Raw genomic sequence first — 21452 nt, 5'->3', positions numbered from 1 at the left:
AAGCAGACTTTATAAAAGTGTGTCAAAGCTGTAGCTTTGCCATGTAGTGTGCCAAAAGGCCTTTCTCTCCAAGGACCTCATCTTTCATCTTTTTGTGAGTGTAGCATAAATTCTTGCTGTGTGTTCAAGGAAAAAGCTGAAATGGTCTAGTACAGCTAAAGGATTTCTTTCTTTCTTTTTTTTTTTTTTTTTTTTTTTAAATCATGTTAAGTTAGAAGCCTAAATGTGATAGCGTGGACACAGTATAAGTGTGTTAGAGTTTAACAAATGTTCACTGGATTAGTAAAGGAAATGTAGTTTATACAACTTCTTTTATGACAGAATTTAAAAGGTCTTGCTGTAGACTCACCATGTGCTTCTTTCTTTTCTTGAAAACATACCACTAAGTTGAAAAGGGAGATGAGTCTTAGAAGGAAACTATTAACTCCGAGGGAGTTTATCATTGTTTGAGAGAAAGGATGGAATTTGCATTTGAATTGGCTCGGAGAGTAGCATGTACTACTAATCTTGTTCCTACTAGAAGCTTGTGAGTAGTTTAAGTACTTCCTTCTTTACTTTTCATGTTCTAGCCTAGTGTGGTAATAGCTCTTCCTTCTTCTCCCCTCCCCCTCGGTAGATCACAAATGTTATAACTGAAATTTATCGAAGTCCTTCACTCTACTGGGAGATATCATGATGTACTTGGGCTCTGAAAGTGTTCTACAGTTGTCCCTGTGGTTTCCATGATAGGGCTTTTTCAGGTAGAGAGAACTAGCAGGCTTTTGCCTCTGTGGAGTGCACCAACTGCTGCCCCTTATCCTATTCTCTTTGTTGTAGGTTGTAATTTTAGGTAATACATCAGTACCTACTAAAATTGGTGTATTTTCTTGAACATAAACAAAGTTACTTGAGTAAGGTTAAGAGCTAGTAATTCAGAAGTTTGTAAATCTTACCCATGCACCTCTAGAGCAACCTTGATTTTGTAAAGTGATAACGTTTTGTGCTTGAAATCTTTCTGTTATGTATTGGGAAAAACATTACATTAAATAAGTAACAAGGGAAATGCAAAATACGTACCCCTTTCTGGCAAAAAGGCTTTGAGTTGAACATCTGCTGTAATTTGGGTACCACAAGTTTTCCTGTCCTGCTTTTATGGTACCGTGTCAAACTTTGTTTGATGTGAATGGAAAAATAACTAAATCTAAGCATTTGGGAATGCTGATTCTCCTGAGCTGCTACTTCGTTTTTCTGTTTCCACTTGATCACTTCTAAGTGCCAACAAGGTGGAAGACATTCACAAAGAACATACTAAGACTGGAGAAACCAGATCAAGTAAGTAGAACTGTCTGAACTATTTTGTTCAAAAGCAGTTCCCAATTTGAGTTCTACAGTATAAATCAAATATGTAACTCAATTCACTTTATAAAGCATCTTAGAATTTGTCATACTGCAAGTCTTCATACATTTTACTTGAAACATTTCTGAGGTACGTTCTTAGCTCATATTGCTGTTTGTAATAAAAAGCAAAAAGCTAACTATAATCACGAATGTTCTTCCATTTCTCTAATTTACTTTGTGGGAAGAGATCTGTTCTTTTAGCATTGTGCTTTAACTGCTTCTGTCTACAGTCTTTTCTATTTCAAGTATTTACTAGTCTGTGCTATATTGGTGCTGCTGGCACTGTTTAACTAGAGAGAAAAATTCTGCACAGAAAGTCTTACTCACAAGACTTTAAACTCTTTTGTTGATTTATATTTTTTTTAAAGGAGCTTGACATCTTCATCAAGTTCACAGTGGGCCTGCTTTGTTTGCTTTCTCTTGAATGCTTGATAAGATTTTTCTTCTATTGTTTTGTGCAGCAAGGACAGAGCTGGCCATGGCTGAGGTGGTTTTTTTGTAAATCCACAATATGGTCATTGTCTGCTGCTGAATAATTGTGACTGCTTTTTGTACAACCAGAACTAAGGCTTTGGCTGTGAACAGATTCCTTCTTAGCGTGAAAAGAGACTAATCCATGTAAATACAGCCCCAAAATAAAGCTTTACAGAAAAAGGGAAAGGCTGCTAAGCAGGAGGGCAGAGGTCAGCAATTTAACCTTTAACCTAACAAATAAGAAGCATGAAAGTTCCTGAATTGGTTTACAAAGGCGAGCTCCTGTGATCTGTCAGTTTTTCTTTTCATGATAGAGTTGGGTGAGAAAACTGACTGACAGCTAGTGCCTTTTTAACTGCAGGTTGAAATTAACTGCTAAACTGAAACTTTTTTAGGGAGCTTTTTTGAAATGGTTTTAACAAAAAATTTTCATTCACTGGCTGTATTTGCATTTTCCTTGAATTTATAGAGGACTTCGAGTGGTTCTTTTTAAAGAGTTCTTGTGAGTTTCAATTTAGATACCAAATGCTACTGAAGCATTCGATATTTCAGCATTTGAAGTATTTAAGAATTTGACACAGTGCTTGTTGCAATTAACTCTGTTAATGTGCTCCTTTAAGAGTAAAGCTGTTATCCCAATAACTGCAAACAGATTATACGTTGAATAGAGTCAAAAAGTTGTTGTTATGGAGGTGTTGACTTAAATTAAAGGAGTAATTTTAACTATAGTTCATACTCAGTCACAGAAATTTCCAAGGTGGTTTGTTTTTGTTTGTCCTTATTTAATCACAACAGGTAATCTCATTAAGGAGTGTTAACTTCTGCTTAGTGCATCTGAAATCAGCTGTTAATCTCAGTATAGATGTTTCTGTAACTTGTGCAGAACAAAGACTTTAATTAGAGTGTCATTCAGATGGAAAAGAAATAAGAAATAATGACTTTAAAGAAGACTCCCTGTAGGTTAAGAGTAGGGACTTTTTTTTTCCTACTGATGTTGTAAGCAGTGTCCACACTTAGTCTGCTGATACATGGGCCAGTAATTCTACCCAGAGAATGAGTTTAACAGACAAGGAAAGTAAATTCGGTGAAGCAGAGATGATCCAGGTCCATTATTGTTACTTATTCTTTTTGAGTGCTCTAGGCACTACTGACCTGCTCCTCTTTAATGTGATGGTTCTTTTTTCAATCCAAGACTACTTTTTGGTTCAGCCATGGTTGTATGTTAAAGAACACAAACAAACAAAAGCTCTGATCTTTTGTGCTATCAGAGAATAGCACAGTTTTCTGTATAAAATGCTATTGTGCACTGATTCATAGTTAAGGGTCAGCGTGTGGTTCACTTCCCTATAGCAGTGTTTGTGAACAATAGTGGTAAGATGGTTTAATCGCTGCATCATATTCAGTTAATATGCTAACGTACACTTTGTCCATGATAAAGGTACATTACCTGCTCTCTGCTGAATTTTCTCATTGGGGAGGGAGGAAGGAATGCCATGGGGTGCTCCTGACTTGTGGCTGATGAGTAAAGAGTGGGCCCTGCTGTGGCCCTTTATTTTTCTGGTCAGTCTGTTGGGGGGGAAAGAAAACTTTTACATGCTTTACACCTTTATGCGCTGTTTCTGATAAAACTTATTTCACAGAAGTTGAAACAGGAACCAAGAAAGCTGAACAAGAGATTAAGGATGATAATCTCAGGTAGAGGATTGAGAATAAACAATTGATAATGGCAATCTGTTATCCAGAATGGGATATAATCTGAACTGTTTATTTGTTTGTACTTCCATAGGAGACTGATGTGCACACTCCTCTGTCCCCTGCTTAGTTGCTTGTAATTTTTCTAAACTTTTGTTACTGGCCACATGGAAAATAATGTTTTCTAACTTGAAAGATAAACTAGTAAAAACAAAGGATACATGACACGGATAGTCAAATACCATAGAATTGTATAGGACCCTGTATGAATATCATCATCTGGATGGAAGAGCACCATAGTAAAACAGGAATGAAGAACTATTGCCAAAATAATATTCACTGTGCCAAAATACGTGATCTGTCCTAGACTTCATTGGCTGTTACATGTGTAGAGAAGGAAAGAAAAGAAACAAAACAAAACCTTGTTGGGAGTGTTTTTAGCAGTATTTCTACACACTGAATTCATTCAGTGATTTTATATTCTGTTGAAGGGAACTGAACTAGCAAGTCCCCTTGCATTCTACTGGGATTTACTGAATCCCATCTTTACTTCATTTAAAGAGAAAATATGAGAAATATGTTGAAACTACATAGTTAGGAGTATAAACAATGTTACCTCTTTTGAATTGGGTTTTATATAATTTTATCTCTGAAGTAAATAATTAATTCTTCAGGTATGTCAAGTTGACCTCTAGGGTACTCAGTTATTTTTGAGATCTTCTGTTCCAAAGGCTCATAATTAAATAAATGATTGCTCTAAAAAGTAAGTAAAAAAATTCAGATACTAAATTGTGAAGACAAAACAGCTAATTGAGTATCACAATATAGTTATGCATTAGAGTCAGGTATCCTTCATGTATCTGTAAGATTTACATTTCAATTAATATTATTCAAACCATGATCTTTATATTTTTGTTAATGACTGTAGGATGGTGCAGGCAAGTAAGGAAAGATTATAGGACAAGAGAAAGAGATACAGCAGAATGGAAATTGACACTGAAGAGGTAGCAGACCAGAACCAGTCTGTGGTAAAGGGCAGGATCAAATGGTGGTAAAATATGTCATTAAAAAACAAAACCTAAACAACAAAAACCTCAACCCTCACCAATAAGCAAAGAGACTGCTTTCCTTCTATTAAGAATTCTGAAGCTGCTCTCCACTTGTATCTATGGTAGTATTTGATTCTTGTTTTATGTGATACTTGTCTGTAGGTCATTTACTTGGTTTAATTCTAGTAGTCTATTAAACAAAAATAGATCATATAGGGCATATAATTGTTTATAGATCTATTACCTATGTCCACAAATCCATTAAAACTCTTACTTCTAATTGTCACAGACTAATACATTAGTTACCTCATTTTATCTGAATATGATATTTGTAGATGGAAAAATACTATAAGTACCTGTTTATCTTGCTCTGTTGTAATTGATGTCATTATACATTGAAGATAATGTTTGTCCTGCATGTTTCTTGCTTTTACTTTCTGTATCTGACCTTTGTTTTTGATAAAATCAAATACAAATATATATATATATATATATAAATAATATTAAAAATCATATTGATTATGGCTTCAGAAAGTTTGCTAGTTAACTGTTCACTAAAAATACATAGCTCTTCTGTATGTCTTGGATTCTGTCAGTGCTATTTAACTGAACAGCTTTTAGAAGTATTTTCTGATGGGAAGAATTAACATACTAAAACAGAAGTGTGTAGCTTTGTGTATACATAGGCAGTATTAATAAATCCGAGTTAGTGAGTAAATAGAGTTAGTTAGTTAGTGGTTCAATACTTCATATTTTGACAAACAGTAGAGGTAAAAAGTAGCAGAATCTCAGTTTGCTGCCTGTCTTGGAGACTGCAAGATGTATGCCTTGTTACTTCTAAAATACCAATGTGATATCTAGTAATGCAGCAGTTATAGTGCTCTTCATTTTTGGTATATTTCTTGATTGTTTACTTTACCCTGGATATGGGATTAGGTCCTTCAGTAAACCATCCTGAATCAATTCTGTATGTAAAGACTTAACCCTTAGAATACAGTGGATTCAAATGAACAATTAAAACTGAGTATTGATATTGTTTTTAAAATAGTCATACATTCATATTTTGTTTATCTCAAAGTTTTAAAAACCTAACGACCTCATTGCAGCTTGACTATAATTGCCATGTTTAAACTTCTATGCGTTTTTTAGTTTAAACAGCCTTTGTTTTTTTTTTTTTTAACGAAAAGAAAATTAATGAGAAGAGACAAAGAGACATCAAAGAGGTTTTCCCTCTGATTGCAGCGTTAGAAGTTTTGCCTGAAAATAGGTTACATTTCTTCTGTTTTCAGCTGAATCCTCATTAACTTTACATTTTAATGATGTCCATAGCAAATTATGCCATTACGGTGGATGCCTTAAAGGAAAGCTTAAAGGACACCTTTTTAATGTTTGTTTCTTTATTGGTGGCAGTATTTGTACCAGTATTATAAACAATGTTAGAATACTAAAAGTAATCCCAAGACATAAAGATATCTTCTGCTTTTTGCCTTATGTACAGATAGAGATATATAACGTGTATAGTAGAAGTATCTTCAGTTAATATCTAACATGTGTTCAGCATGTTAGGAGGATATTTTCATCATTGCAGAGGAAAAATGTAAATCATGTCCTTTGAAAGAGTCTGCAAGTTACTTCTCCATCTTATAACCAGTTTTATTAGTAATGATAGAATGGTGAGAAGGGTGATGTAACAAAACTTCTGAATTTTTGTTTTCCTGAGCCTTCAATGTAGTAGGTGATTGAAATGTTAATGAAGTAATGGTTTGTATTTTTATGTTGTGATGAAGCATCATTGGAGGAACTCTGGAATTTCAGTCTTTCAATTTAGGGGGACAGTATGAGCTCTGGTTCTGTGTTCTAATATTAATAATTAAATAAACAAACAAACCCACCTCCTTCCAAGTGGAGTATAACAGTACTGCATTAACTTCCTATTTCTGCTCCCCTTCCTTCCCCCTTAGACACCATTGCCCCGTGTATGCATGTGGTTCTGACTGTAGCTCATTGGAAAGTAGGACAGTCTGGAAGCTCTTGTGGACAGTTGAGGTTGTCTTTTTTACTGTCTTCACACCTGGTGTCTGCAAATTGTGAATGGGATCTTTGATTTTTTTGGTCTGCACTCTGGTCATTAAACTACATTGTCTTTAAAGTGGAGTTGTAGCGAGGGAGTGGGAGGAGAAAAAAAAAAAGGAATGTCCCCAAACTCATCTAATAGAAGTTAAAATCCAATTGACTTAGTGTTGTCATTTAAGATTTGAAAGGCTCATATTTCATGACTGTATTGCCATAATGGAAATACATTTTTATTTAATCTGATTATTCCTATCATTATGTTTCTGTTTGGCATGTAATTTTACTAAGGTGGAGTCTGACGTGTATGTTACAGAATCACAGAATTGTAGGGGTTGGAAGGGACCTCTAGAGATCGAGTCCAACCCCCCTGTCAAAACAGGTTCCCTACACCAGGTCACACAGGTAGGCGTCCAAGCAGGACTTGAATATCTCCAGAGAAGGAGACTCCACAACCCCCTGGGCAGCCTGTTCCAGTGCTCTGTCACCCTCACTGTAAAGAAGTGCTTGCACGCGTTCGTGCAGAACTTCCTATGTTCCAGCTTATGTCCATTTCCCCTTGTCCTGTCTCCATGTACCACTGAAGAGACTGGCCTCGCCACTAAGGCCCCCACACCTCAGATATTTATAAACCTGGATTAGATCCCCTCTCAGCTGTCTTTTCTCAAGGCTAAACAGATCCAGTTTCTTCATAGGGGAGATGCTCCAGTCCCTTCACCATCTTTGTGGCCCTCCGCTGGACTCTTTCCAAGAGGTCCCTGTCTTTTTTGTACTGCGGAGCCCAGAACTGGACCCAGTACTCCAGATGAGGCCTTACCAGGGCAGAGTAAAGGGGGAGGATCACCTCCCTCGACCTGCTGGACACGTTCTTTTTAATGCACCTTATGTTAGTATCTCAGATCTTTATTTCTGAAAATTTTATCTCCAATGGAGATGTGGCTCATTTTTAGTGCTTTCTAATAAACCCAACTTCTTAATGTGTTCCAGACGTTAATTCCTGAGTGGCTGTCTGCCCACTGTAGCATTACCAAGTGTGTGGTGTTGCTGTTCATCTGCAGGTATAGCAAACGTGTCTTCTGTAGCTGAGCATTACTGCTCTTTCTTACAGATAGCTTCAATAAGCTGTTCCTGAGAGATCATGTTTGTCTTGTGGTCCTGTAAACTTTGTGTTAGGAGTGCTACAGTTATATTATCTGTTTTTCCACTGTTTTTTTGTATGGGCATCTCATAAGTTTTATTTTCTTGACCAATATGTATTTAGGTCTTACATATTTTTTTTTTTTTCCTTTTTATTTTATACTCAAGGCAATATTTTGCTAAATTGTTTTTTGCCTGGTTAATGCCATTCTTCATTTAGACAAGTATGGAGGTCTATGATATTTCCATCATCAGTAACTAATTGAATAGTTCACGATTCACTAGATGAAACGTAAAACTAAATCTAACCTTTCTGTTTTGGTTTGATTTTTGTTTACTCTGTAGAAACAGTTCAGAAGTCTAAATTTGCATAATTATGTATGGCTGACCCAAAGCATGCACCAGTTTGATGCATCTGAGATGGTCTCATCAGAAAATAGGTTTAATTCTTTCAAGTCTCCTTAAGCCAGATGCTTGAAAACAGCTTTCGAAAGTGGTGGCCTAAACTCCCAGCTTAGTTTATGTCTTCTAGCTTAGGTACCTTCTGATGTTAATTTGAACGTTGTATTATTACAGAAGAAGAGACTGAATGCTATTTGCTGTCTCTCTTTTTTTCTCACCTTTATTTTGTAATTATCAGAGAATGCACAGTAATTTATTCTTTAGTTGAGAAATATAACAACAACAACAAAAAAAAATGGTTAATAAGGTCTAGCTAGCAGAGAAATGTGCTATTATTTCCTTGGCATACAGGATTTCTGTATAGAATTGTATTAGCAGTGAAAACCTGATGTGTTCTTCCTGGTAACTTACTCTCAGATATTGGTGGAGTGGCTGTTTCCAACCAGTTATGTGTTAATGATGGTGCAAGGTTGGAACATTCCATTCATTCATACTCCTGTCCTCCCTCTCTCTTATGTGTTTCTTTGCTCAGCATTTTTGCCATATTTCGTTGCTTTGTTGTGGTCAATTCAGTCAGTATAATAGCAAAGACATTGGCTTTTTTCTTTATGAAAGAATTATGTTAGAGATATAGTATAACAGAGATAAGAGCTATTTATGTCCCAAGCTATTGATTTTTAATTAGTGTTGCCTGGGCTCATATATGTTGGCAGAATTGCTAACAGCTTGTGGCATTTTTTAATTCACATCTTCTTTTTGAGTATTTTGACAGTGTCATTCATATCTCATGAAAAAGTACCTTGTCAGGTTAAATGTGTTAAAACACCGAGGAAAATTAAAAAAAAGGAAAAGAAAAGAAAAAAAAAATAAGGAGAGAATGGAGCATAGGGCTGCCTAGAAACCTTGATCCATTGCCAAAGTATTTAAACAATTTAGTGTTTTGGTTTTCTAGCTCCAAGCTGCTTCTCAAATCCCTTGCTAATTAATCCAGTTAATTCTTTGTAGACTAACTGTATGCAGGGCTTTTTCTTGTGCTTGTGTTGCTGAGAACCCTGCTTTGTTCGAAGCAAACTTGAGCTCAGTTATAAAGGTTGTAGTAATAAGGTGAATACTCGTAGATGTAAATACAGTGTTTTGAGCCTTTTTAAGAGGAGTTGTGCTTGTGTGTGTAGCTTTTTATTTAATCTTTCCTTTTTTAAAATTAAGCATATATGTTTGTAGTAAAAATATCATTTAAGAAATGGGGAGTAGAGCCACTATGGAATAATGGTGTGAAGCAATTGTGATATTGCAATTACTGATACGTATGTTTACTTTTCAAGAAGGAATATACTGGAAATATTGCTCTCTACTCTGTAATGACTGATGAAATATAGGACAAATAGCAGTTTGATGGGACTTAGAGTTCTCAGAAGTGACCTGTTGATTCTCTTCAATCAGCAGACTGAAGTCCCTTGATTACAATGCAGAAGTAGCAGCAAGGATGTGAGGAGCTTGCAAGACTGATTAGGTGTGGTCTGAGGTAATGAGAAAAGAGTTTATACTCTTATTTTAGGTGTATTTGTCTGTTAATAGCTGCTGTCTCTATTGGGCATATTGCAGTGGTTTTCAGCTTACTTCTCGATTTCAATATTTGTTTAAAATCTCCTCCTCATTTTCTGCTTATCATGCTAAATGTTCAGCTGTGTGCAATAATGCAAGGCTTCCACTTAGTGTTTTTTCTACCAAGTGCTGTGAAAAATGTCTCTGAACATTCTTACGTTCTCCATCAGCTGAGTTATTCTGAGAAGTTGTATCTGAGGACTTTTTGTCTACAGGGCACATCTTTCCATCCTGTCCTGTGTAATACTGTTTGTTTCTGCAAATCAGTTATGATGTGCAGATAGGGGAGAATCTGGTGGTGCTGCCTCCTGTACTCACAAGTTACACTTCTCTTTTCCTTGGTCACGCTCAATAGATTTGTGTGGTGGCACAATGGAAGTCAGTGGCATCTGCATGCACTTTGCTGCCTTGTAGATAAACCTGTAGGGACAAAAATGTGGAAGGGGTTTAAAGTTACATTTTTAGGTTTCCTTTGAAATTCATAATGAAGAAGAAAGATATTTTCAGTGGAGCTGCTATGGGCAGATTGTGAAGAATTGGCAGTTATTGAAAAAGTCTTAAAATGTGATTTTCTTATATAATACAACTGACGAGGGTTGTGATAAGGGAAATAAATGAAATTGGTAATTTTATACGTACCTGATTTTCAGGGCTGGTTATTAAATGAGTATAATGTGATCTATGGAATGTTTGACCTCAAAACTAGAGAGCAGTGTGTAGGTGGCTGGATATGTGCTAGCATGTGTCGTGGAAGTGTCCAGTATCTTTACAGATTCACTGCACGCTTCTGTTTTGCAGTTAAGCATTCTTTTGATAGCCTTTCATTTTCTCCAGTAATGAAAATATTCTACATTTTTTTAGGGGTATATGGTAGGTTTCCTGTCTAGTTGTACTGAATATCAGCAAGCTCCTTTTTACATAAAAACAAATAACTCTTTCAGCTGTTGGTAATGCTTTAAATGTGCTAAACTTCCTTTCTTAGAAACCGTCTTTTCTCATAGCATCAGACACTGCATAAGGTGAGCTCTGTTAATAGTTGCTGTAAGCATTGCTCATACAAAGTATGTCAATACTGCAAGCGTGCATATACCCACAGTCCTCCAGTGCTTGATGCTGTCTTCTATGAAGTTTTGCTCTAAAAGAGGGAAGTCATTTTTAGTTTCTTTTTTTCTTTTATCCTCTGGTCAATAGGTAGATGAGGTGTGTTTTTCTGTTTTTCCAAATCACGACCTCTTCCCATACAACCCTTTTCACCAAATTTTGAATGCTGTTCAAGAAGCTCAACATCCATCATTAACCCACCTGACTCTACGGAAAGTTTTTCATAAGAGTGTATTGAATGCTTTTCCTGTTTTTACAGCCTTTCGTGTAATGCTTTAGCTTGTAGGCTTTCACAACATACAGTTCTGTACCTGTTGTTGATGCACATTGTGACCAGTCTGTTTTTTAACTCTTTTTCAGTTTACTGGCCCTTACAAGTTTTCATTAACATTTTGTAGAATGAAGAGTGCTAATATGGCTGATCAGTAGAGATAGGAGTGTTATGCAGTTGAAGCTGAAACAAAAATATGAAATTAAGTACTGAGGAGCACGAGATTATGTTCTTAAGTGTATAAACAAGATGATTATTGCTACTTTTATATGTGGACTTGCTTGCCTTAAAATTGAAGTCATTTAGATTTCAGTAATTGTAACAAGATTAAGCATGACTCTCTAAGGGAATGTACACTCTTGTAGAAACCACAACCATACTATTATTGCTCTTCATAAAAATCTATCCTGAAAAATCATGTTCTGCCACTTTTTAGTGGCAATATTTCATTGCTGATAGAATCTTTTCAATGCCATTTGAGTAACTGAAGCATTCTGAAATAAACAGAAATGTAATTATGGAAATTTTGAAGCTCTCAAAACCCAGGATGGTTTTGAAGAGCTTTTATATATGATCTTATATTGCTTTTCAAGGAGGTTCCCATAAGAGAAGGTATTTGTGCAGATCAGTAAAACATAACAGAGTCATTGGGAGCAGGTGTTCTACTGAAGTAACACGTGGTAACTTTGAAACTGAAACTGGTTTGATACTATCAATATTGAAAGTATGAAAGTAAGGTCAGAGTTTTAGGCATTGTAGAGTTACATAGCTTGAGGCTTAGAAATCAGTATTCACTGTTGCGTGTTTAACAAAGAAGGTACTCTCTGTGTAGTTTAGGCAATTATGCAACTGCTGCTGAGTTGTGGTTTACTGTGGATTTTTTTTGTTTGTTTTGTATTACAACACTTCAAGAGCTTATGGTTGGCTAGAACACATTTGTTCCCAGTGCCTTTTCAGTTGGTTCAGATTAAATCTGAAATGTGATGGTCTGTATGGCAGTGAATATATTTATACGGTGCTGGTAGGTGGTATTTGACTAATAATGTGTCTATCAGAATTTATGATGGCAGAAGTGTTCTGTAATATGTGGTGAAAATAATGCAGTTTGGAAAATGTTTTAAGGTTTATAAACAATTTTATGGTAATGAAGGGTCTGGAAGTACATAGGAAAATGCAGTTTGTTTTCATTAATAAAGTCTTTAAGCTTTTTGTAATGTAGTTGATTGATTGCGATGGCCATGTTGTGGTTTTATGTATGTTTCTTTTAATACAGTATTCCTAAAAAGCAATATTGCATTGAAATGTTATTCCCGGCCTTCTTCAAAGCAACAGAGAGAATTAAAAATCAGCTGGCTGACACAGGAAAGTAGGAAATGTGACATTATGCAAAAATTTATCTTAAAATTAATTGAATGACAGTGCTTATTAACATGCCATTGTTATGTATGAATCACTTTGGCTATAAACTGTCACTTTACAAATGTAAATCTTATATTTTTGCTTTAAGCAGCTGACATGAATAAATACATTTTGGGCCTATGTATGCTTGACCATTCAGCAAAAACAATCTTGTGAAAGTAGATCAACGTGCTTAAGCAATGTTGAAATACACGCCTTTAACTATTAAAGAGGAAGATTGTTTCTTGTAAAAATGTCAAAACTCCAGTTGTTTTGGTCTTATCTTGCATAACTTGAGAATTTGCATTCTGGGGAACATAAGCTAAACTGACAGATTTACACAATCACTACTTGTGTCTTGTACTGAACTCTTGACGATGCACTAGCTGGATTTGTTTGCTGTGTGCCAGCTATGTGTGATGGTCTGTTTATTTTACTTCCTTTATTGCTTCTGAGAGTTAAGAAAAATTGTAACTTGTAAATTCTGCCCTGGGTGGTGCTGGCACTTCCATATCACCACGTGGAAATTGTAGTATGAAATATTAGTTAACTATTTCTTAGGACAAGGAGTGCTTGCCAGCTGTTGTTGAAGTGAAGAGGCTGTCACCAGGCAACTCTGCTGCCTCAGAATATAAATGCAAAGCGTCAGGAGAGAATCAAATTCAGTGCTCATGGCCTGAGCAGATTTCCTTTAAATTTATAGTGTGCTGAAAAGGCTGTAAGAAAAAATAATCCTCATTGAATAGAAATGAATGATTTCTTTTTTTCCCAAAACAAAGTCCTACCTAAATGATGTGCCTCTATACAGTTTCTATTGTTACTTTTCCATAATTATTATTGTCTGTAAAACATTTTGAAATGCTTTGTGTTTTATTTCATAAGCGAGGCTTTGTGGTTTCTTGAACACTGAATTGGGATGTTATCTAATGGTATTTTTATACATTTTAATTTCTGTGTAATTTGACTAAAATTACAGGAGGGGGAACAAAAAAAGGGAAAGAAAAAGCTTAATTCATTTGAAATTGACTCCTTCCTGGACTCCTGGAGTTTGGCTTGGATTTCCAGTGCTACTGAATTTCTGGGTTCATGACAGCTGGTTATGAAGAGAAATGTTCACTTAAGTGCGTAGTAAAGCAAACTCAAAATATGTCAACCATAATTTAATGTGGGCTTGAGGTATTACCAAAGTAATTAACCTATGTATATTAAAGGTATGATGACCTCCATTAAAGATGGTACAAATATGTAACAAGACTTCAAATAAATACCCTTCTGTCTTCTGTATTTGAGCTATGATGTTATTTTAGCTCTAGAGCTTCCTTATGCATCCAGTTGTTGTAATTCTAGCTTTGTTGTGTCAATATCACCAGTTAGAATATTTATCTAAGCTGAAAGCTTTCTGATTTTCTTTTAAATAATTAATTCTGAGTTTTATGGTCATCAGAGTGATTTTACACCTCCTAATTTGTCCTTGTTCTTACATTTTATAATGTTAATCAAAGAGAAATTAATGTGTACTATAACATGATGGACTTTATGCTGATTTTTTGACATGCATGTAGCAAAAGAAGTTATGGATTCAGTATAGAGGTAATTTCCCAGCTGTATTTTGTGCACAGGATGCACTGCCTATCATCACTGCTCTTTCACATATGTGACTGAAAGAATTGTTTTCAATTGAAGATGGCACCATCGCATTTAAGAAGTTTTTAAACAGTAGTTGTTGAAGTTGGACATGATGTCTTATAGAAGTATCATAACTAGTCTGATGTGTAACTGATATCCTTTTACTTATCATTTATCGTATCTTGACTCTGACACATTTTCTTCAGTCCGTTGCTTCTTGATCTGTTTCCCTTACAACTTGATGCTCTGGAGGGGAGAAACTGAACTTGTTTCTTGAGAGGCAAAGGAGTTCATGTACAGAAAATGTTTAAATAATATAAGTTGAATTGACTCTTTAGCTTCAGGTTTTGTGGTTATGCTTACATTAACATTTAGATCAGTCCTAACCATGATTCTTTTCCAAATTCTTGAACACCTACTTATTTCATGATGCTTTGATTTTTTCAAATGATCGAAACAAAAGAAGTGGTTATTTTGAACTTGTAGCCATGGCAGAAGAGACTGGATAAATTGTTCTTAATGTCTGCTACCTTTCTGTAATTAAAGGTGTGTGTGGTGCTAAATGACAGTAGGGACAGAATAGTGTCTTGATGTGACAGCAACTCCCAGCCAGTTACTTGGTAAGAAGAAACTAATGAAGCCCCAAGGCAATGGATGTTTTCCTGCATTTTTATCTGAGAAGCAAGTGTTGTTTCTGTCTTGCACATAAAGTATTTCAGTATATTAACGGGTTTGTAAAATAGGTTTAATCAAGATGCTCATAGATGGAAAGTTGGATTGGATGCTTGAAGCAGTGGAAAACTCCTGTTTAAAGTTAAAGCTCTTCTGACACTTATTTATGTGGGTTGTTAAATAGATGCGAGAAGATGAGTTGTTGGTTCATTTGATGTGGCTGGGTTGCTGAAACTTAAGAGCAGCTTTCACAGGGAAAGTGTGAGCTGTTTCAGTCAAAAAATCGACGAATTTGCAGAGAAAATGCAGTCAGTGAGCTCTTCCACTGAGCTTGGGTTCTTGTGTGATAACTAATGACAATCTTTATCTGTGACATGTGACTAAGGTATGAGCTCTAGATGGCCATAAATTTGAAACTGGCTCTTCTAGAGACTTTCTTCCTTGCTTTCTTCTATTCAGTCTGTGTGTAAAAAAAAAATAAAATTATGCAAACGTATTCCCAGGAGAAAACAAGATATATGACATCCAGCTCATAAATGCAGTGCAGTCATGCGTGCTGGTATCTTCACATTTTGGGGTAGCTTCATTGTGATGCTGGCAGTATTTGTGTTTTAAGTATGGTTCTTGTGTGTGCATTTTTGTTGTTGTTTTAACATAGTTTGTAAGGGATTATTATAGAATTTTCTTTTATACTTTGGTTATTTACCTTACACTTTCAGAGTGAGGAGTGCTTCAACAAGAAAAACTGAAGTCATAGAGGCTTTATATTCAGGAAAATATCACTTTATGGATGTTTTCCTGCTGAACTTGTTCTGAGGCTTCTTGTCTGACTGGCTTGTGTATGTGTCTGAGTTTCTCCACTCTAGTTTTCTCCATTCGCCTTTTTTTCCTCCTCCCCTTTTCTCTCCCACCCTGAGCTGCTATCTCCATGCCAGGCTTGCAGCAGTTTAGGGGTAGGTCCAAGTGTCTGGCTGTTCTGAGTGTAGGACATCAAGAAGTCTGCAGAGCTTTGGAAAGAAGTTTCAATTACTTTTTCATGTTTAGTGGGTGTTGAAATTAAAGTTGCTTTGAATGAAATTCCATTTCATTTTAGCAGCACAACAAAATGGACAGCTGTAAAGGTCTTTAAAAAAAAAAAAAAAAAAAGGTATAACGAATCATTTAGTTAGGAGGAAAAATGAAGCAATCCTCACTGCGTGATAAACTTGAATTTACTGTATCTGAATGATTTGTAGCCATTATGGAATAAATTGACTTATTTAATTTTCTGCACAAGGAAGTAGGCAGTGTGTGCTGTAGTTTGTGTGCTTAACTTTGGGAAGTATTTTCTGATGATTATTTGAAGAACTTCCCTGGTTCTGTAGTTTCCATCCTCTTCAAATGCAAACCAATTCAAGATGCACTATTTTAAAAAGTAATTAATTATGCTTCTTTTAAAGGCAAAGCACTTCATCTTATCTTTGATGAAAAGTTGAGAGTAAAAGGGCACCATAGTTACAGTAATATGCCACTGTAGCATATTCCCATCCTGTCATCTGGAAAATTAAATCAGGTTACAGCACGGATTAACATTTCGCCTGTTGAGGACGGGAAGGTAGCGTCTTAAATGCCATGAAATTGAACAATGGGATTATACTCAAATTAGCCACGGACTGTATACTTCTGTACCTGGCTTTTCATTGAATGTGGTTCTGTAGGGTAAGGCTGTGGTGACTTTTGGAATGCTGAAACTTCATGAACTCGATGTGTTCATGATGTGTGGAGCCATGGGTTTGGTCTGTCTGTTTACTGATAGTCCATAAATACCTGTCATGTACAAAACCAAAATGCTGCTGTGACAGTTGCAGGAAAATATTACTCTTCTGTCACAGGAAAGCAGCATTGGCTTTTCTCCCCTCTTTTCAAAATGAGAAGTATATTCAGTGACAGAAATTTCACATACTGTTCATGTGAGAAGTGACTCAGCTGTTCTGTTGGTAGTTTCCCTAAAAAACTCATCTTAAAAGCAGCAACAGAGGAAGCAGCTTCAAAAAAAACCTGTGTGGTCTGTTCTGTTTGTTTGTTTCTTTTACTGTTTCTCCTTAGAAGAGAGCATCTGTTGTGGGTATCCTAACAGGATAGTGGATCTGTAGGTCTTTGGCCAGACTGCATTTTATGGGCAGGAACTGCTTTGCATGGAGCTGTATCTTCTGGGAAAAGAGTTTACAAAGATGTTTGTGAGGTTGGTAAGTGAACCTACTCTGACTTCTATGAAGTCACTTAGGAAACAGGGAAGTTCACAACGTGCCCTTGGATTAAAAGCTCCTAAAGATGAGTATAAACATTATCAATAAAATAAATCTGACTTTTTTTAGTGCAGTTTTATTCTGAAATCTGCCTTTTTACGTTTCATTGCACTTGTACCCCTACAGGAGGGGAGGCTTCAAATAAGGCAGTGTATTTTAGTTTCCTTTTGGATTACTATTTACGTTCTGCTTTACGTTTGTTACAGCCTAGGAATTTCCAGTGTAATATTTCAGCATGCTGTTAATACCCATATTTTGTCAATAGTTGCTAATGGCAGAAATAGAAATCTTCTTGTCTTTTGTGAGGTGAAACTTAAAAATCAGATGTGATAAACAAAATATGAGATGATTGTTACCATCAGTGCAGAAGTTCAACCTGTGGCACAACTTGTTTCAGTTTTTGGGATGTTCATCTTGTGAACCAGTTCCATAATTCATATGACTTTTTTTTTTCTTGACATGAACTTTCACTTTGTTCATTGGTTTGTAATGTGTCCTTTTGCTGACCTAAGCTGCACTTTTAATGCTTAATTGTGGATGACTGGAAGTGTTGAAGCTCTTCACTTCATTGACTATGGAAGGGGTTGGTTAGAAGGATTTCAGACTATCAGTTCCTCTGATGTTTGCAAATGGATTAGACTTCTCTGAGCTTGGAAGAAGTTTTTTACGTGTATTTACTTTGCCCACAGAGTGCAAAAGAGGAAACATGTTTGAACATAATTGTGTTGGGTCTTAGAATATGAACCTCTAGTAAGTATTCAATGTATTTTGAGATGTGAAGGGTTTTCTTATTGTCTGGAGATACAGTGAAGCTACATCTAATTCTGTCTGCCTGCAACGTGCAAAGCAAATTACTGTTAGTCCAAATGTTCAAGGATTTTATGTTAGTTTAGGCTGATAGGCAAAGTTATCAGTCAGTTAGGAAATAGTTAAAACATGAGTACATGAGTAGTGAAGGGTGTTTTGCTGATGCTTAGTGGTGGTTATTAAAGGGGGTTATACTACCCCTCTGTGTTCTTCAGTTTGTATGCCTGTTCACCCCTGTTTTGAAGAATTTGAAGATTGTGTCCATTGTGGTTTAAATCAGGTATAGATAATTAGGGAACTTGTGCTTTTTTTTTCCCCAGAGGAGAAACAACCATACTGAGTAACAGCCCTGTTTGTTTTATAGATATTTAATTTTATAAAGTCTGTCTGTCTCACTTTATACTGTATCTAAGCAGGGTTGAAAATACCTCTTATTTGAAGATTGTATCAGTAATGAAGAATAGAGAAAGCAAAGAAAGCTGTAACAACATGTAATGTGCTCTCTTTCCATTGTACATTGTTTTGCAAGATACTGAATTTTGAAGATACTGAAAGTTTAGTAAACATTCTCTGACCGTTTAAAAGCTGAAATGACAGAGTGGATGCAGTATAAAATATACAGTACTTGTAAAAACATGCGGATGTGCAAGAATGTGGTAGCCAGGTGTAAATTAAAGGTGACTTTAACTGTAGGTCTCCAGATTCGGTGGACTCGTTGTTTGGATGCTGTTATGAGATGTATCATCAAAAGCAGACTGTAGCCAAGCCATATATTCCAATGTCTAAATTACCTGAGGTTATCAGGAGTGATTCCACCAGGCACGTTGTGCATCTCAGTATACTTTGCTGTTTTTTCCACTGAAATTTGTGGTCAAGAAATTAACTTAAATTTCATGCACTGTGGATTTATTTGATTTCTTCTAATATATGCAGTTGATTGACATGGGAAGCTTTCATGTATGTTAAAAACAGTACAGCTTGTTGTGCATCACCACACAGTGTTCTCAGTACACACTCTCAAGGTTTCTGTAAGTAGATGTTGCAACATTCCATCTTACCAATAAGGTGCTTGCTTTGCTGAAATACAAAATGTGTTGTCCTGTAAATTGTTACTTATTAGAGATCAGTTGCATTCATATGTTTGCGTACTTAGCATAATGCACTTAACCTGCATAGAGATGTAAGAATTTTCAGGCTAAGGCTTTAAAAGGCAATTTCTTGCTTTGCAGTTTGTTAATGTAGAGGGATTTGCTTCTATACATATATCAAATTCAGTATATTATATGTATAGCATCTAAATATCTGGAAAAATTAAGCTATAAGGTTGTCTATTAGTGTACAGTCTTGCTGTAATGCTAACTTAAAATGATTGCACCTTAGCAAAATGTTTGCACCTGCTAGCAATTCAATTGTGCAACATAACTAAAATAAGCTTTGTCACTGAGGAACCTGGGGTTGTGGTGCTCAATAACAACAGTAAAAGGTGCATGTGTTGTAAAAGTGAGTCACTTCCCCTGGAAGCCTTAGATAGTGTGGTATAACAGTAATTGAACTAGTGTATGCAACATCCCTCCCTACGTAGCATTTCTGGAAACACTGTATAAAGAGTGAAGAACCTGGTGGGTTTAGCCCTGTGCTGAGCTGCGGGTACCCAAACCAATGGAGTTTGTACAATAGGTAGAAACTGTGTAGTGTCCTGGTTGATTTTTCTGTGCATTATGTGCACTTCTTATTCTGAATTGTTACATGATCTTTGTATGGGTGGTGGTTGTTGTTGTTTTTAATAATTAAAAAATTCCTTTGTAGTAAGGACTATGGCCTTCTTAGCCATATTCCTTTGAAAAATGAATGGCTTTGAAGAGTGCTGTTTTAAATAGGTTGTCATATAAATAATTTCAATCATGGTATTTTGTTGTTTCAAGAACACCCCTAATTAAATTTAACATAACTTCTCAGGGAATGTTACCAGGATATTTTTTTCTGACAATCCAAAGGAATAAGGACATTGCATCAGTCTGAGTGCTCACTAATCTGAAGCGTCTAATGTTTGTTAACCCGGTGGTATTGGTTTGCTCTCTCAAATTCCAGATGAATATGTGTGTGTTTGTTTTTTTTCCTAAGGACTGTAGCCTTTTCTATAAACACTAATTTGAAGCAATTTTTATTTTTTATTTTTTTTTACTTCCTCCAGAAACAAAGTGCACAAGGTAACAGACTAAAATTCATTGTAGCACCAAGATGTCTCATAAAATCATTAATATATAAATTGACTTGTAGCCATACATCTATATGTATGTTCACTGATTTTTATGACTTAATGCATTTTGTGTGTGTATGCTTTATATACACTTTTTGTCTTTCTGGAGGAGGGTAAAGGGAGAGCCTTGAAAAGTCCTTCCCTGCTCTTATCAACATAGCAGCCTCAGCTGCCCTCCTTGGATCCCCTGCCAGGGTTGCTATCATCTTCTGATCAAATATTAATGTGTGATTCTCTGCTTGCTCACTAATCCAAAGCCAATTAATATTATCTGTCAATTATTTACAGATCCTGAGGTGCGGAGGCAATTCCCAGAAGACTACAGTGACCAGGTTTGGAATGCGTAATTAATTTTTTACATGACAAAATTTATTTCAGGGTTGTACAACATATTATTGCTGCTCTTTTTACTGAAAGAGATAAATGCATTCTTAGAAAGAAAAAGAAGCTGTAATTGAGGAAAGAGGATGAAAATATTTTCACATTTAAAGTAGAAAACGGAAGAATTTTGGATCTCGTAAGATTGTTTTACAATCTTGCTTTTACAGGCAAACGTGAGAATGGGAAGGAAAAGTCATTAACAAATTTCAGTTTTTGCCTTTGGGTGTCACAGTCTGCAGTTTGTTTGACAGTCCTCACTTCGTTGTCTGAAGGGTTTATGGCTGTGTTTAACAGGGCACCTGGCACTACTGTGCATTTCTAAAATTCTTGCCTCATCATGCAGTCTGGTTCAAAAAGATGGTCTGAATCTGCCTGTGCAGGTAGAATGCACAGATATTTATTGTTTAGATTATATACAGATCTCTGATTGACTTTGGAATTAACAACTTCAAATTACATTGTGTTTTTTCTGGGTCTCATTAGCAGTGTATTGGGGTATGGGTTAGCGGTTGGGCAGAGGGAATTATAACTGTGGTGTCTGTGGGTACTGCTGGAGGTCCTGTGCTGTTATTTGTCGTTGTTCAGGGTAACTACCATCTTTAGGTTGTGACTGCAATCTGATTTCTTGCACCTTTTATTATTGGGAAGTGCTCAAATAACTCTTAACTGTCTTTAATATAACAATAAATGTTTCATCTGTGAGTCTTGGTTTTGCGTTAAGGTCAGAAGAGCTGTTTTATTTCAGATCATTTCACTTTAATTATGGTTTCTGAAAAGTAAAATCTTGTGGTGTTTAGTTTAATGCATTTAATTGTTAGACATGATAGATCATCAACACCAGAACAAATGCT

At 35.9% G+C, this 21452-nt stretch overlaps 1 protein-coding gene across 9 annotated transcripts in view; it reads left to right on the top strand.

The window, feature by feature from the left end:
- Positions 1-21452, top strand: part of DENND1A (DENN domain containing 1A) — a 191700-nt gene that overhangs the window by 8241 nt on the left and 162007 nt on the right. For all 9 annotated transcript variants that reach the window (XM_032448085.1, XM_032448086.1, XM_032448083.1 and 6 more), the window contains exon 3: positions 20509-20552. In XM_032448085.1, coding sequence (XP_032303976.1) covers positions 20509-20552 — 44 coding nt within the window. The remainder of the gene's footprint in view (positions 1-20508; positions 20553-21452) is intronic.

This window comes from Coturnix japonica, chromosome 17 (genome assembly GCF_001577835.2).
Source record: "Coturnix japonica isolate 7356 chromosome 17, Coturnix japonica 2.1, whole genome shotgun sequence".
Classification (NCBI taxonomy): domain Eukaryota; kingdom Metazoa; phylum Chordata; class Aves; order Galliformes; family Phasianidae; genus Coturnix; species Coturnix japonica.
Note: the sequence above shows the minus strand (reverse complement) of the source record. Positions and strands in the feature narration are given on the sequence as shown.